At 43.6% G+C, this 17963-nt stretch overlaps 2 protein-coding genes across 2 annotated transcripts in view; one reads left to right on the forward strand and one right to left on the reverse strand.

Annotated features, from left to right (window-relative positions):
• Window positions 1-8912: 8912 nt before the first annotated feature.
• Window positions 8913-17963, forward strand: part of T265_14486 (hypothetical protein) — a gene marked incomplete at both ends in the record, with an annotated part of 9869 nt that continues 818 nt past the window's right edge. The window contains 2 exons of the mRNA XM_009173860.1: window positions 8913-9110; window positions 12142-12320. Of these exons, the coding sequence (XP_009172124.1) occupies window positions 8913-9110; window positions 12142-12320 (377 nt within the window). The remainder of the gene's footprint in view (window positions 9111-12141; window positions 12321-17963) is intronic.
• The window catches only part of T265_14487 (hypothetical protein), a gene marked incomplete at both ends in the record, with an annotated part of 11297 nt that continues 9405 nt past the window's right edge, over window positions 16072-17963 (reverse strand). Inside the window, one exon of the mRNA XM_009173861.1 lies at window positions 16072-16140. Coding sequence (XP_009172125.1) covers window positions 16072-16140 — 69 coding nt within the window. The remainder of the gene's footprint in view (window positions 16141-17963) is intronic.

Here is a 17963-nt window from a genome sequence, read left to right on the forward strand (position 1 = left end):
ATATTAGGAGATGCCATTAGAGTCGGTCCGGACACAGTTCAGAACAAGCCCATTTCAGGCTTTGCAAGAAAGTGCTAGTAATCACTTGAATGGTTAAGTTTTGGAATATCTTTGAGTTATTTTTAGATCATTTTTGCACAAGTTTAAGGTGCGAACTCGTGCCTGGATGGTCCCTAATTCATGCCAAACCCGTGCACCTCACTGGCTCCTTTCTAGAATTGGGCAGCCTGGCATTGTCATAGCCCCCGTGCTTCTTTCGGATAGCATGGTGACCAGGCATCGAAACAGCTGGAGAATTACTTAATAATAGGTTTATTGATAAATTTTGCACTCATTTCCTGTCACCCACTCGGGATTTGCTGGCTTTAATCCACCCACTAATTTGGACGGCTTGGCATAATTGTGGACCAACCTCATGGTTACATCTCACACCCAAAATGTTTGTTATCCTCGTTGGCGTCGCATTCATTGATTGGTTGATTGATTAACTAGCTACACATCTGATTAGTTAATGTTCATGCCGTGTAGTGTGATCTAATTTCATCACCACGAAACCTGGAAAGTGCTTAATCAGATGGTCGTTGATCTGTTTGCCCAGCTTGGCAGTTGACTTGTAAATGTTTCCTCCTCAATCGAGGATATATTGTCAGTGTAGAGTTTCTTGGGTACTTCCTCCTTACCTTGCCGCTTTTCTATAGTTTTCGAAGAGTATCTAGTATCACCTCATATGTTTGGCCAATTATTACATACCTTTCCTGTAATATTATTGGCTCATTTGCGATTTACGCTGCGTTGTGGTTGACCATTCTGATGTTGCCAATGTATCGTCAGATATATCCATGAGTAAGAAGGACGATGAGATAACAAAGATATTGGAGTCGTTCATAACTCAGACTTCATCCCACGAAGCTAACCATTCCGCCGTTTGGCTCGCTGTTTGAACCGCAACCCGAGTCACACTGGAATGCCGCTCATTAGACGAAATTAGAATGGAGGGACGCAGACAGAAATGCGGCCAATACACTCCTCAGAAAGACCACAAGATGGTTTGTAACGAGTAAGTTCAAATGGTCGGATTCCACCATTTGACTCTTCCCTGTGACACAGTAATCTGTGGTGGTCCGGTAAACTTGTCGTTCGACTGACTACCTTGGTCTGTTAAAGCATATGCCTTAACTCAGGTGTCTGGTAGATATGCCCAGTAGATACGTGTCGGGTTGTCTAGAACCAAGCGTGGAAGCTTTCGCCTACCGAGACAGACAACTCAGATGATTCTATCATATGTTAGTAGAGTAATGGTAATATGATGACCTCGCGTGTCACATCCGGCGTTCAGATGCCGGTGCTTTCAAAGCTATGCGCCGCCTATGAAAGAAATCTTTTTTTGTGTGAACGCTTCACAAGGGTGGCTTGAGGACATCAGAGTGCTTGTTTAGACAAGCGCATTCTGAGCTGACATTCCCCGATTAACCATGACACAACGCTACCTTCTACACACTGATGACGTCACTTAGGGTAGTGCCGAAACACTCACCACCGCAGTGCCAATCTCAGCAAACAAACGAACAACCACACACCAACTTAGTCACCAGCATTCCACTGAATAGAATTTGCTGAGTGAAGCCAACAGCAAAGGGCGCTTTATGGGATGAAATATTCTGTATCGCGAATCGGTATGTTCCACATTTCTTTCGGTCGCTCATCCACTGTGCTCGATCCTGAGTGGCAAATAGCTTAAAATTAATGAGTGTTCGTAGTCCAGAGACTCAGCGCTCCTAAATGGCCCGAACCTTCTCTCAGGAATTCCAAAATTCGAAGGTGGGAATATTTACCGGTTCTTCTAATGTCTGACTAACCCCCTCCCCCCCCCCCAGGACAAACTTGTCACTGAGCTAATTTTTCATTTAACTGTCAACCCGAACAGTTTCAGTCAAAATCCTAGATGTTACAGTGACCTAAACTGTTGGTTAACTCCCTTCGACAAAAATTTGTCTTGACTTAGCTAGTAATTTAGCCTGGGATAGGCAAACAGCGGCATTCGCCATAATCCTGATTGAAGGCAATACATTTGAAGGATGGAATGAGACAACACGAGATCACTCAGTATTCCTCCAGCTCCCGATAATCACCGTTGTTTTCTATGCTGCATAAGGATTTATCCTACTGATTACTTCGGTGGTCTACTTACTTTTTCAATATTTAATGTTCAATCGCACAGATTTATCACCCTCAAATTCAGGTTCTTAAATCCTCTTGAGAAGCCCAGGTTAATCCACCCTTGTAGGTTAGCGTTGGGTCTTCCAAAAAGTTTAGTGTACTGACCAATGTTTTTCATAAATCGTGAGTGACTGACGACTTGATACTTTCTCATGATTCTGCATTGGAAATTACCTCTGTTCTGGAAAATCTATACGCACATTTACTTCGAGATATAACCCTATCAGACAAGTACAGTTACAAATAGTTAACAGCGTTGAAAGCCTAGCAGGCTAGACCTCATTGGTCATAACTCAGAAGTCACTGGTCTTTAAACGAGCTTCTGGTTTGTCCCAAAGAGGCTTCATCGATTAGACCAAGTTCTATTGAGTTCAATGACAAAGTGATGGTTGGCACAACTTAGCTGGAATCGCTTCCTCCGATTCGGATTCATCATTGTGAATGACCTTCGAACGACTAGGCGGCACATGGAGAGTCGTGTTGAATGGCTGGGTGGGGTTTAGTTGGTGGTCCGTATCAATTAGACAGCTTGCAACTGCACCGGTTATGTGCTTGGCAAGCCCTCAGTTGTTGTCTAGGCTAAACGCCAGGTCGATGGACCCACATAGTTTGTGGAACACTGATAGAAAATGGAGAGATTTAATGCTGAGAAGAATGGTAGGCTAGAAATCTACCTTGCGGATTTGTAATGACCATGTAGATGCTAACTACGTGGATCTGTGTTTGGGCTTTTCTGAATATTTTTGGCGAGATTTTATGCAACGTGAGCTAGTTTGAGATATCCTGTCGCTTTTAAACGGCAACTGTGTGTAAGACGGATTTGTTTTGGATTGAAATGCACTGTCTAAATCCTGTTCGGCCTAAGTATCCTGTAGTTTCTAGGAGGAATTCTTCTGGACATCAAAGTGCTTGCTAAACAACCCTCATATGGAATACTTTATTTCATATGCCACGCAGATTTGCACTGCTTAATCTCACCGACAACCCAGGCCGATCCACACACAAGAATAATAACAGGTTTTTTTCAAGGCCGGTAGTCCAGTGACTAACATGGCGGACTTCAGTTGCGATGGCTGGATTTATCGGTCCCTCCACCATGACTACAGGCGTAACTGTTGCGAATTCTGGCCATGCACTTTATCTCAGTGTAGGACGCTTAACGTGATTCATCTGGCCAAAGTACTACGGACCGAGAAAGTACTTGCACTGGTGGAGAAACTAACCAGCCGATACGCTTGGTTCTGACTAACCTTACTCAACTGAGCGAAAATTACTTGCAAGACTGGATAGACCTGTGGCGATCTCTCTAACTTTACCTGAAATTTCGACAGTCTTTCACATCCTCTCAAGGCGCTCACTTTCTCAACTTTCCCAATCGATTTTTGTTCTAGAGGAAACTAGCGAAACTCCGCACTTCACAATAGACCCTAACCTTTGACGACCAATGTCGAATTTGGCTGTGCGAGGTTTTTCATCTGGAAGCATCTCGCGCGCCTCTACGCATTCATCATTAAAATTCTGGCTTGTCTGCTGAGTGCACCAGGTCACGATTGTGGAAACCACATCAAGGTTTAGTTATTCATGGATGACTTTGGTTGTATTCTGTCAGAGAACAGCATGAATTAATTAAGAACCCACCTCCATCACGATTTCCTGGTTACCTGAGTTTAGGTTGAAATGGCACGGCAACAGTGTACTTTATCACTCAACGACCGGCCATTGGTCTGACTAAGCTTCGAACGTAGCGAATCAGTTTCACAATGGTTTATTGTCTTGACTACCTTGACACTAAAGCAGAACCAGGCTTCATCCCTGGCGGACTGACCACAGCAAGCGAACGAACAAATTTGAAAAAAACCTTGCGCACTACATGCTAACGAACAAGTGTATAGAGAATGGGAAGGTAACGCAAGCCACCTGTTGCAGGTACATCTGTCCAACTCGATGAGAAGCCACACGGCCGAGAGCTGTCATAAACGAGCTTGATGACTGAGCAAGTGCTGATTGGGAGGTCTCTCACCAAGCGGCAATGTTGCACTCTCTCACATTGCAGATCAACAGATGCGGAATACCGAAAGTAATCAGACAACTACGGAGGACGTTTCATTGGATAGCCAACCTGCTGGAGAGTCGTAGTTTGATCTCACCCTCTACACTACTGCAGATGGAGACGGTTTGTCGGCAAGCCGTAATGAGCAACTGACCTGATTCCCTGCTCAACTGGTCTTGCTGAAACGGCAGTGCGCCAATGAAATATCTTGCCTCGTAAACATTGATTTCCAAAGATTTCATGATGCCAAGTTGTTCTTTGTGAGCAGTCATTCAATGAAGCCGGCGCTGTAATCGATTTATTATCCAATCCAAAATAAACCAAGGTTCTCGATTCCCATCGGTTCAGAGCATTCGCACACAGAACGGTGTGATATGGCTCTCGTGCATGATTGTGCTACTGGCTAAATTTGGCTTTCCACATCATCAGTTTACAACCCAGCTGTGATATTGTAACGAGAGCAGTGATCGCCAGATCAGATGCGATCAGTCAGAAGACAGTGAATGAATCCAATTGAATACGAGCGGGCTTCCCGCCCACACTCAGTCACTACTGTCATATTCGTGTTGTGTTTATTCTTGTTCCTGGCTGCTGTATTCCGGATGGTCTCCGGATTTCCTGCTCACCGGGATGTCACATTGTGTTGCTCTCGTATTCCTCCTAATGCTGTCAACAACCATCATCTCTAGTGCTGCATCAAAGAACTGGTACCGGTTCATGTTGGCAGCAGAAACCTAAATCAGTGTTTTTTTCGAGTCCAGCTTTCTCCCACGGACACTCTCGGTCATGTTATTTTTCTTCCGATAGTTTGATTCTTCTACAACAAACGGCTTCCACTTGCTTATTTTGCGATGCCTGCTACACATCGCTGAGGCCCTGCCACAATATGACCTAAATGGTAAAACGCTGTCAGGAATTATGACGGTAAAGCGCAATGTATCTTGTGTTGGAATACTTGTACGTTAACTGGACAAGACGTTCAGCTTGGCAGGCTTTTAGAAGGCGAACTGGAGTAAAAAACTCATGTATACTCCATTGGTGAACTGCGTTTTCGCAATCAGTCTAGCTGTGGAGTTTAAGTTACCGCCTCACCAGTCTGTAAATTCAAACAATATGAACCGTACTTTGGTGCATTCTAAAACAGTTCCAACATAGGCCTTGAAGTCGTCTAACTCGGTTTAATGTGCTTTCTCACCTCACTGCCTAACCATACTTTTCTAATTAAAGTCATTTCACTGAAAATCAAAAACCAATAAATGGACTTAACACACTACTCCTAAGGCCGCTGAAATCCCTTCGACAGCCCCCAACCGTTTCCGCCCTTATTGTAGCTAATCAACTCGGTGCACTCCCACAGGTTTTTTCAACCTTATGTTCCACTTGTACCTAATCGTGACGAAAGATTCATTTGGGTCTCCCCCGAGAACCAAATTGGCATGCGAATGGATCTACTTCAGTGGAGCAGGAATAAGTTGCTAAAATTTTTGCACGTGAGGGTTTCCCTCTTTAACTTTCCGAGAAACGACAGAAATTGAGCCTTGGTTTACTGCTAATTCCGCTACTGGGTTATTGTGCCCCGCTGTCTCGGACCATTTTCATTTGATCGTTTTACCCGCCAACTGCCTTTTGCACACTGTTTCGTACAATAGAATAATGACCAGAGTGGGCTAGCAAGTTGGAGACAATAGGAAACAAGCCACCAGAAAAGAAAGGTTAACTGTCGGACACAGGAACACTGTGTGCGGTTGTTGTGACCTATTGAGTGGGCACAATGAGGAGTATTCATCAAGCATACGTTCTATTTAAAAACTAAACTAAACACAATCAGTGGCCTGCACTTGTTCTGTGAATCACGTTGGTTTTAACCACAGACTTAGCTAAATCACTGGTTTTCGATATTCTTCAAATGAATGCGCTGCAGAACGCGTTGCCTTTTGTTTCATTTTGAGCAGCACTCAAATTACTCCTCTCCACCCAATACTTCTCAAAGCTGAATTTTTTGCGTAACGATCTCCAAGAACAGCGAAGGTGACAGCAGGTTGTCCCGGAGATTTCAGCAATGAGAGAATACATTGCGATATCTCGAATGTCATGAAGCTTGAAACGGTCTCTGTATAGCACACTCGTTTGAAGGATATTAGAGACGAATGATTCAGCTAGGAGTTAGTTCGATCTCCCAGCGCCACACCTGTTGATTTGCTATGAAAATCGACCAAGAACCACAAAACTTGCTGGATACGATTAGTGCGATGACTTATGTTTCACGAGCTAGCGACCCTTATCCAGATGCTTGTCACGGCTTAGTCCATACGCTTCATTCAAAATGCTGGACACCCGCAGCATTGCATTTGTACTGGCAATCAGCCCTCACGAAGTTTACTGATCACGTGAATTTCCAGGCTTTTCATCCTTTGCTCAGCTTTGAATAATCGCCTCGACACAATGAATTTTGCGTGAATATGCATTCCTTTACGAGGCAGATCTCATGTAAGTCACGTGCACGACCATACCATGAGGTAGGGGTTTAGCACGCGATTTTTCTGGAGGCGTATTCTCCAACTTTCACCTGATATGGAAGCCAAAATGGGAGTGAGTAATTTGTATGTCACGGTATTTCGAAATTCCGACACGGATACTCACATGTAAACTGGGTGAAGACGCCAAAAACAGGTACAGTTGGATCAACCTAAGTGAAATTTTAGAAGGACATGGGTAGAGTAGTTGGCAAGAGGCAGCAAAATCATGTGTGTTAATCAAGGTAAGTTTGCAGTTTAGTTCACCTCCACAGAATCTCCTCAGAGGTTTACCGCTGTTGAATGTCCTCTCTCTCGAGGACCCAAAATTATGGAACACCAAGGAGACAGAGCTGTATTGTTGAACAATGGCAACGATAGTCAAGTAGTTCAGCCACGAGAAGCTTATTTATAGTGATCAAATCCCTTACCGCCATCTTTATGGCTAGGTTTGAGCAGAATCTCCCAATTCCTTATCTGCCCGCCAGTCTAGGAAAATGCTGCAGTCTCTCAACGCAATCAGGATGACTCGGCGCTGTTTACATTCTGTCATAATTAATGATGCTAATTGGCTTCCCATCTTACAATACCTGAGGGCTTGTACTTTTCAATACCGGACATCCCTTTGTGAGTGAGTTTTTGACCATCAACTTCCGTTATTTCCCAGCATTGAAACAAGAGCAGAGGCTCACGATGATCTTGTACCAGCCTTGTACGTCGCACTTTCAGTTCAGCTGAGGGTTACGAGATGCCGGAGTAGGTGTTAGAATACTCGCGTTGATTTCTGGTCCGGGGTTAATACGGCTGTTTCATGTTGTAGGTCAATGATACAGAAGCGTACAGTAAACGGAGGAATTTTGTTGACAGACGTAATGTACTACTCCTTGTGGCTCATCAAGTAGGCGCCATCCGCGAACCAAAATTGCACGAAATTAGCGAAGCACACACATTTGCTGAAAAACAGCAAATGCTGACCCAGTTCCGGGTCAGTCTATCTTCAAAACCGAATTGGTGGGCAAGTGAGTGTATACTCTATGTTTTCGTTCTTCTTTAAGTTAACCCCCTGATAGCTGACAACCTCAATGCGATGAACTTTATCAGAATTAAACAGATTTTTACCAGGGTATGCTGAATGGTTAGTCAGCTGCGAGTTAGTGTCGACTAAGATCTTAATTAAAGTACGCTCACTGAATTGATACCGCATTCAGGAGTATCTGCATTGCAGCCAACTTTGAAGAGGTTGAGCCTAGAACGAAGTCACAATCTAGCAGATGTGGTTGGAAACTCGTTTCTATTCACCACATGGATTTCACAAACAGCTGAGCTCATTTACTGAATTCTGTAATGAAACGGAACGGAACTTCTCGAACAATCCGTGATTTCTAGCGTCATATTCCAAATTGTGAAGCCCATATTTTGATGTTCCTTTCCAATTCCGGGAAGATACATTACCATCCGCGAGACGTCCTACCCCCAGAAAATAGGTGTTTCATCCATAAGTTGTTAAGGTTCTATTTTATTTTGGCTGCATTGTTCGCTATTTTTCACAGGGTGTACTGATTTTTCAAGCATGCTCGCTCGAGAGTGGCCCGTACTAGCTGATTTGTTTTGAGGTACAGTGGGACTGTCGGTCTTTGTTTGTTCCAACTCGCCGAACTTTTTCTTCCTCAGTATTGGGTAACAATGCAATAGAAGCCCGAGTTCACTTCCAGTGAATAGTCCCGTTGACTGGCTAGAGGGTTGTTTCTCAAACCCGTATCACTAGGGTCAAATGACTTTGCCAGATAATAGCGCGTCGGTCTGACCTTAGGTCGTGTTGGCTGATAAAATTTTGAGTTGAGCTTTCTTACCACAAGGAACGTCAAATTACTAGGTTTGGAAAATGCGAGCTTGTCAAAACTGTTCATTTCGTCTGGGATCTGCTGGGATGGAGGTTCTTTAAAAACTTAAAATTACGGGGGATTACATCTAAAAGTAAGCGGTTTGAATCCATTTAAAGCCTTTTAAACTTCTAAGCACATGGCAGGCACTGTGGATCCTGAATATGTGGAGTTAACTCCAGGATGAGATATCACAAGGAGAGTGTGCTTTGCCGTTTATCTCATTACACAACAGTCAATATTTCCTAAATCATGCACAACGTGATACCCAGCCAGAGCTTCCGAATTGTTTACAAAGCGCCAGCTAATCAATCCAGATCAGTACAGCAACGCACAATAGCAGTGCATGGAGCTATCTCCATACAACATCACGAGCCGATCGGCAAAAACACTTTGTTTCTGTGTTATGCTTGCCATGGTACCACTCAACTCCCTTCACGCATACACCCTGTAATGAACACACCCACAACTCTACTCGCGCCGACGAGCTGAAATCACCCTACTGGTGACCTGAACTAGGTGTTCCTTGATAGGCAGCCAAAGCCGCCTCTCGTGACTTCCTGTTCCGCATTTATACACCATGCCCGTTCAAATATGATAGCTGGTGCACTCTCAACCTTAGCAACTGTATGACTTGAAAAGACCTTGCCGAAAACATGTTCATGTTCTTAGTATAAATGTGGATTTTCGGAATATCGTGCACTTACGTCACCAGTTGTCGTGGATGTAACTACGTTTGCTTTATCACGAAAGCTACAAAAGCTGAACAATGAGATAGAGCAGCACACAAAAGCTCATCACTTCTCTGGCTATTCATAGTTATTTTTGTAGAATTACAGCATATTTTCACGATGCAATGACCCTTATTTTTAGGTCTCATTGGAGTCCGGCCATCCTGGACATAGGTCACCCGGTGGGTCAAGCGGACAGGTCCAAAACGACAAAAACCAGCAGGAACATCGTGCTTTCACATCAATGTGTCTAAGTTCCATAAATTAAAAGCCGTCTGATCACTTGCTGCGGTTCGGATATCTGACTCCACCACACCACTCGGTCTGGCACTGGAGACCTCCAAGTACACTGGACTAGTTGCCGTACGGAAGATATAGGAGCTATTTCACAATTCTTCTTCATTTTAAGGGGACAAACATCTTGTCGAGACACCTATTAATATTTCCAGAAGCGTGTCTTGTTGAGGCGTACTGTAGAATACCACGTGCCGTGAGGACGGTTACAAATGGTCTAGACGTTCTAAAATGCTACCTGCGAGACGTTTCTGGTAATTCGCAGGCAATTTTCGGCATACAGCAGAGCGATGATGTTTAAATTGCTTAGGCAACCATTTGAGCCGACAGAAACTCATGAAGTTGATTATTTTCGAGTGAGTACATCACACATCAGTATATCCGTCACCTTCCAGTCATAAAATTGTGGCTTTTGGTTCACAAGACACTAGCCCGCTATCCCAATTTGCACTGGTCGACCGGTCCCTTTGAATGGAGTCTGTTCTGGAGAATGTGTTCCACAAAGTTGACCACCACTACTGTAGGATGAAGCTGGAGTGCGAAGCTCGCCAGAAACTCCGTCTTTCTCCTGGTTGCGAATGCATTAATCAGCCTTTTTACACCTGCGGAGAAGACACATTACCGTGGTTGGTATTTTAACCGGGAGGAATGTGAATCCAAGTGTCAACCCATTGACTAATTTTACACCGAACTTTGCTAAAATTTATTCAAGATGACCTGAGGTCGTCAACAAAAGTTGGTTACCAACATTCCACTCATTCACAATACCAGATTTTCACTAACGAAACTAGCAAACACTGGTTTTTCACCAGTAGTTTTCTGAATAAGCAGTCTGATCGATCGGTCCCCACTCGCATACCATGAACACGGTGAATCATAAATTCTCTATCGATCGAGCTGACTTCGATGAACGACTGACTGGTGGCATACAGTTGTGATCCTATCAAGTCTACATGTGAGTGCGTGCGCACACAAAATTTGATCACGCAGACACTATCGATTGAAGGTACGCTGCAGCCGGACTACACAGTAGCTATTCTGACCAGCCAGCCTCTGGAAGGACAAAACACAGTCTTATGTAAACAAGGCGCAGCTGACATTTATGCGTTTGAAAGGTGTTCTGTGCTCAACTGGGTGTAACGGATTATTGAAATCAAGCAATCGTGGTCACATATTCCGACCACACATCTAAACTAGTGTGCGTTCCTATACTGTTGGTGTGCTTGCCACATATGTTAGACCATGCTTAAGAAGTCGTCTATGTTCGGAGGCCCGGTTGATTTGTCATTATGTTTTAAACCGTTTGCTGATTAATCTTGATGTCTCCTTAATAACTCTGACCGATTCATTTTAATCGAGTTTCTGATCCACCACCAGGGTTGGTTGTCGGTCTCTCTGGGGAGCTGTGTGCGAACATATGATATCATCTAAGTAGTAAGCCAGTAGTCAAACTTGGCAAACTAATCACTTGATAATCAACTAATTCGATCAACCGATTTGTCGACATAATCACTATCTGAGACATTTTTAATTTGGTTAGAACTTTACTTCATAGAACGCCCATTCTGGCTCACCATAATCCAAATAGTGCTGGGCCACTCGGCTGACCAAGTACAGTTCATCAGCTGTCATAGTACGCAGCATGCAGTATAAGATGTAAACGGGATTTAAAATCCAGAGGTCAAATAAAGTGAGGCGAAACAAGTGGATCGTCACTTGAGAAAGACGCCAGTGGCTGCCTGAGCCCATGAGCACCTTCGGTCACTGATGCGGCCCGACCAGCGGCATACATCAACACAATTTCCTCATGGTGTTTCTAGGTTCGGTGTTGCCCAATTAAAGGCAACTTCCAGTCGGAGGAGCAAACAAGGCATTGCAAAGCAACCGGTAGAGGAAACGCTCGTCTGAGCTGGTAAGGGTGGTGCAACCGAATCAAATCATCAAGTAAACGCAGAATTGCTCAATCCATTGGAATTCAACACCACTAGCCGGATGTTCCTAGGTTGTTCAGCGCATTGCGCTCAAGCTTCATAGCTATTGCCGGGCGTGTTGTAGTTTTGTACCTCGTGTCTAATCTAGCGTAATTTCGGTCATAGTAGGGTAGCAGATTCGGAGGTAAACGGAGAATGCTACACGGATGACTACGATACTGTCACCAGAAAAATCACATTCAAGCAAAGTGTGTTTTGATTTCGATCATAGATTAGCAGAATTTTGAAAGATGAAGCCGAGGCAGAAGCCGGGGCGTGCTAAACTTCTGTGGAAATAAAACAGAGATTTCTCAGCTTTCCAGAGAAAATGGCGGACATGTGAAGCCTTTAGTGGTGTTGCGATTAGTTTGTCACCATCTTGAGATGTGTTACTCCCTTCAGGAGTACATGACTGAACCATCCCTATTCACATAACGGTCGGTTGTCATCAACCCAACTCTAAAACATCAAATTTTCAAATTATAGGCGCAGTCTCCCGCACGTAATTGTTTGAGCACTGGCGTTTTTTCCGATAACCAAAACTTGAGCTTTCTGGCCCAGTATATAAGTGGAAAAGTAGTCTGCCTTCTTCCCGTCTCTCCTGAAATCCACCTGGAACTTGCTGCTGATTTTCACATGCCAACCGGAGAGGGTTATCAAGAGAAGTAAGTAACTAAAAGCTTAAACGGCAATTCGATAACTTTCTGTGTGAGATTAGAAGCACTTTACGCTGAAAAGCCGAGATGCACTGTACAACCCCTCCGTTGTCATTGGGAATCATCAACGTTGCGACTCGGTCGAACTTCCAGGGGCGGTCTCGAACACGCAACCTCCCGGCCAGTAGTTTCAACAATCAACATTCGGTCACGGGCGGCAGATCATGTACCCCCAATTAGACAGTATATAACCTCGGTCGAACTTCCAGGGGCGGTCTCGTACACGCAACCTCCCGGTAAGTAGTTTCAACAATGAACATTCGGTCACGGGCGGCTGATCATGTACCCCCAATTAGACAGTATATAGCCCCACTCGTGCCTCAGTCACAGGATTCACATCACGCAGTCGTTTATTAAGTGGTTCCTCATTTGATGGCTTCTCCATGAGTCTCCGTTGTAACGAAAACTTGACCGAAAGTCATTGAGTGTATACGCAATTCGTTCAATGAATTTCGGTCTTATCCATGAAGGACCAGCGTAGGCAGATTAGAAACAGTGGAACTCATTAGTTTCAACTTATTAACTATAGGTCGCAGCAATCCCGAGCACCTCCCTGCAAAGGCCATTTAGTGGGGAACAATCAGTATCACGTCGAAATTTTATTTCGAGTTTAAAACTAGCCTGCCTATCCATGCTAGGTAAAGATGACTTCGACAGAATTTGGCTTAATTCCAGGGTATATGGACGGAAACCCGACAGAAACACAGAGGTAGTAATGCAAGTCACAATGAGAAAAAGTCACTTAGCTAAACTGAAATGTCAGAGAGTGGTTTTGATGCATTTCAGTGTGGGAACCGTAGGCGCACCTTGTATGCTAAGATGTAAAAATTTCAAGTCTTCAAACTGTGGAAGGTTTTGACCTTTACTTTGAAGCGTCTCACAAGGAAAAATTATAAGTTGAGAGGTCGAACTGTCTTCCAATGAAGAGGGCGCCTGGATTGTGAAAGTCATCCCGAATTTTGGAAGGGTCTATAAGGAATATAAAACGGTGGCTCGAACGATTCTTGACATTACGCGAGCAACCAGCTTCACTCAACCACTTTTTGTTGTAAGGCTCGTCTTAAACAAAATAATATTTAAGGTGTAGGTAATCCCCAACAGCATGAGAAAGATTTACTTGAAGCAAGTAACTCCTCTGTCTCCCTGTAAACTACTTTCTGAAAAAAAAACAAAGTTTCGGTCAGACCTTCATCCTTCAGACAATACATATTTAATTCTTGCTGGAAGTCATCAGCAATGCGCATCTCACTAGTCCACAGAAAGACTCGAACCCGTAAGCTCCTGGTCGGTAGTTTAACAACGCAATATTCAGCCAACAGTGACTTATCGGCAGTAGCCCTTACTGGCTTGCTGTTAAGATACAGTAACACTCACTTCTTAATCATACGACGTGTTCACGTGCTTATTGCCATCTCGTGTGAATATCTCTTGAGAGAAAAGCTCACGTGACTTGTAATACTGAATTCATTTCGCAAATGTCGAATAACGCCAATAGGAGCCACAGAAAGAGGAGACGATTCCGCCTTGTATCACGGACGCCTTATCCAATACTATTTAGCGTGTATAACGAACAAACGTCTCATCCGGTGGCCCGCCTGCAAATTCTCCCCTTTAACGATGTCATGTATTTGCACACAGTTTCAGAAGACATCAATCAGACCAACACTATGATGCGTTCGGAGTCTCTCAGGGCACTGTGTCCGTTAAACTACCAATCAGATGACTTATGGGTAGAAAAATATGGAAAACACGCAAAACTCAATGTTTCTTTTTAGCCATTTGTTCACAAATTGGACATCAAGAGACGCAAAAACGTTTTGTTTCAACCGGAAATTTGAAGCTCAGAAAAATACAAAACCGACTTTTCCACAAATCGAACGATCAAAAGTTTTGGCTCAGAAACTGAGTTAATCCAGCCTTATCACGTACGTGACTAGAACACTAATAAGAAACGTGTGGCTTGTCACAGTGTGGCCTATATCGCAATATCCAAAGAGAGCATCGGGTCTCTGGGAGGTTTGGTTGCATAGCAGATGATGGATTGCAGATAAAGCTGTCATAATCTCTGCGAAACAAAGACCTCTCGACGAAATATCTCTTCAAATGACCGATTTATTTGAATGATCAATGGATTATCTCCGTTTCGTGAATGCCCTAGCCCGTTTTTTGATAAGGGAGCTACCAACGAACTGTATCACTCGCTCGGCCGTTACGTTCCTCTTATCATTTACACTTATTACGTGGTCTGAAATTCAAAGCGGAAAAACAGGTATCTTTGCGTAACTCATAGTTTCGTACCTGATAATGTCATAACTGCTAATCCGTCTAGCATCAACCGCTTTTAGAGGCCTAGATATTCCTTACGGTAATCTACACGTGCATCGGTCTCAGAGACTTACCCATTGTAAGAGTAGCCGCCAATCTTCGATGTCGTCTCTTGATTAGTTGATTTTACGGATGAGGCGCGCTGCGGAGGAATATTCTGAGCTTTCGTCCCAACATGATTCCACTCAAAATCCTGTGAATGTTTGCTGGGGGAAGCCGCGGAACTCCAGTGCGTTCGATACATCGAGCGAAATGTGTCCACTTGTCGATAGTCCGTATTTTCACACCAACGTGCACATTGCAACGGTAAAGTAGAAAGTCCGTTTTGTACAACACCTATGCCATTATAAATTCAGCTGAGCAGGTCATCATTGTGTGCTTCGGTTTTGTAACAACACTTGGTCTCAGTGAATGATGTGCCAGTCCGATGCGCATGGATGATTTGCGTGATTGGTCACGAGAAACCACAATATGATAGCTCATACCTGCGTGCGCCTCCAAATCGTGTTTCACCGAAACATGGTCCGTACCACACCTAGATTGGCAAGCAAACCACTGGCTTTTTGTCTTTGAGCGCAATGTTTTTGAGAATTTTCACTTGATGCTACTAAAGGAGTCCAATTTCATCGGTCATACTAGTCAAAAATGCGCATCTGATTTCGGAGTTGGCATTCAGACCTACCTGCCTATGAAACGTGCTTGGCGCGTCGCCATCAGCCACACAGCTGCTCAAACCGTACAGTGTTTGAGGAATTCGTTCAGTTAAAATTCGTACAATTTTGCCACGGGGCAAAAACAAACCAAACCCTTCTCAATGTAAACAGGGGTCACCAAACAGGTAACTCAGAACCACAGCTAATCATTCGCTTGGTTGATCACCTTCATGGATCCGAATATTCGCCACAGAGCTTGCTGTGTGTAGTTGATGATTCCCAATCCATAAAGATCTTCTTTGAAGCGTGATTTGTATTCCCAGTGTTAGATTTGTTTACGAACCGTCCAGTCAAGAACGGGTAGACTTACTTTCACTGGTGTAACGGTGATACTACTGATAGGGGCATGCGAGTAGTATGTTTTCTCGTACATCCGATTTGCATCTCTTGAAAAGTGAGATCTTATACGGAATTTGTTGAGTCGCTCTGCAGCATTTGCTTGCAATTGCGTAACGGTCAATGAATATCCAAGAAAATTCAGGAAGACGCGTTCAAGGAGAAGAGGAATATTCAGTTTTGTAGACAAGATGCATATGAGAGTTTTGCTTGCCTGTCCAATAGTCTGTAACTGTTCAGTTGGCATTTTCTAACGAACAAATCCACAGCGAAAGCCGTCCTCCTTTCATTGGCCATAAAAAACTCTAGTTATCAAGAGCGGGTAATTATCCAGCACCCTCTAGTGGTGTAGTGTTGACAAGCTTGCCTCGTATTTCCGATGTCCGGAGTTCAAGCTATAATTATGCAGGAAACGAATTTCGGACATTGCAAACATTCCAAACTGAGCTCCGTCGGTCAAGCTGTTTTTGATAAAATTGGTTGGATAAGGCTTGAAATCTTCAAACAAGACATTTTAGCGACGCGTTCTGTCAATATTCTCCAAGACAATCGATGGACTGGAAGTGAAAAGCGCTGAAGCAGTCATCGTTAGATGCACTGAAGTAGTCATAGCCAGAGCGAACGGAATATTTTGCTGTTGAACTCATTATTAGAACAACAACGGATAATAAAACACCCCATTTGAGGGTATGTTAAAGCAAGGCTCACCTAAATCTCAACTGAATACCTCGATTTTAACATGTTTCAACCGAAAATCCCGTTTGATGGCTGCCTCATGTTTGGGTTAGTAAGATATTGGCAATATCGCAGAATATCTTCTTGGCAGAAAACACTACTCATACGGTAGTTTAAAGAGTCACAAAGACAGTGAAACCGGCCGCAGGTTGATGAAATTCTAAGCAAAATTTAGGGTAACGTACCCAGTCAAGCAAGGGAAAATCTTTCATCAGTGTAGTCTCAGGATCCCTGTATCCGGTACTCACTCTATTGTTTCTGTTCGTGCAGTGAAAACCTACTTGAACACATTCGCGATAAGTTCACCAGCCAAATCTACTCATTACTTCGGCAACGGAGGCGTCACATTATTTTCCAGCCAGCAGGCAACTTGCTACGTCTCACCGCACCTTATGCTTTGATGTTGGAACAAATATAAGCGACATCGAACACAGTTGGTGTGCTTAGGTATGTGACGAATGTAACGGTAGTCGTTGAAACTAGAGTTTGATTAGCTACCGCCAAGATGCTTCAAGACTACAAGTTTTCCTCCTGGTAAGGTTCTGACATGAACCTATTTGAGCACTGAATTTCAATTCTGTGTCCTTGCAATAGCCCTTTAAATTGCCTTAACTGAGCGAAGTGTGTTATTGCAACATTCTACATAACTGGTTTTTAGAAAACCGAAGGGTCAGAAATGTCTATCGGTGAGCCGATTTAACCCTGTGAGCAATCACTTCATTTCAAAAGTTCCGAAAATTTTCGTGCGTATGAGTTCCAATCCACTATGTAAAACACCGCGAAAAAGGAGAATTAGAACATAGTGCCCTGAAGAAGCAAGCGTGCATGTAGACGCATAAGCAGTCCAGCCGGACAGCCAGCTTTGCGAGAAATTCTCAAACCAAGAATTGTAAGGAATAAGGGATCATACCACTTGCGGCATCCACGTGTTGTCTGAACAACTGCCGACCACATTTACAATACAGTTAGAAAACCACTTTAGTTCCGTTACACTCTAGAAACTGAACATACGAGGTCTGACGAACAGAAGTCGTCCAATACCGTGCGTTTGATAACGCTACTGTTTTTACTCTGAAATGGTGAACTCGAAACAAGTCACAAGGTTCCGACTCTCAAACTTCATTATATTAGTCGATTCATATTAATCTATTTACAAGTAACGTTTTACATTCCTCCTTCCTAAATGCTTAGGTAACTAAATCCGGTCTTAACAGCCTTCAGGAAAACCAGCATTGTTTGGTTTCCCCTTGTAATTTGGTTTTACAGGCATTAAATTCTCCGATGACATCCTTGAAACTAGATGCACCGGATTACTTACAACAAAGTGGTACTTGAGAATACACTTATTTGGAAATCAATTAAGTTTTCACAAGAGACTCAACTGAATCTCTCGTTTACGGTATTCTACAACTGAATGTGCTGCACACGGGCCGCCTCATGATTCAGTTAGCACGATATTCGAGATATCGCAGTATATTTTCAT

Source organism: Opisthorchis viverrini (genome assembly GCF_000715545.1).
Source record: "Opisthorchis viverrini unplaced genomic scaffold opera_v5_203, whole genome shotgun sequence".
In the NCBI taxonomy this organism is placed as follows: Eukaryota; Metazoa; Platyhelminthes; class Trematoda; order Opisthorchiida; family Opisthorchiidae; genus Opisthorchis; species Opisthorchis viverrini.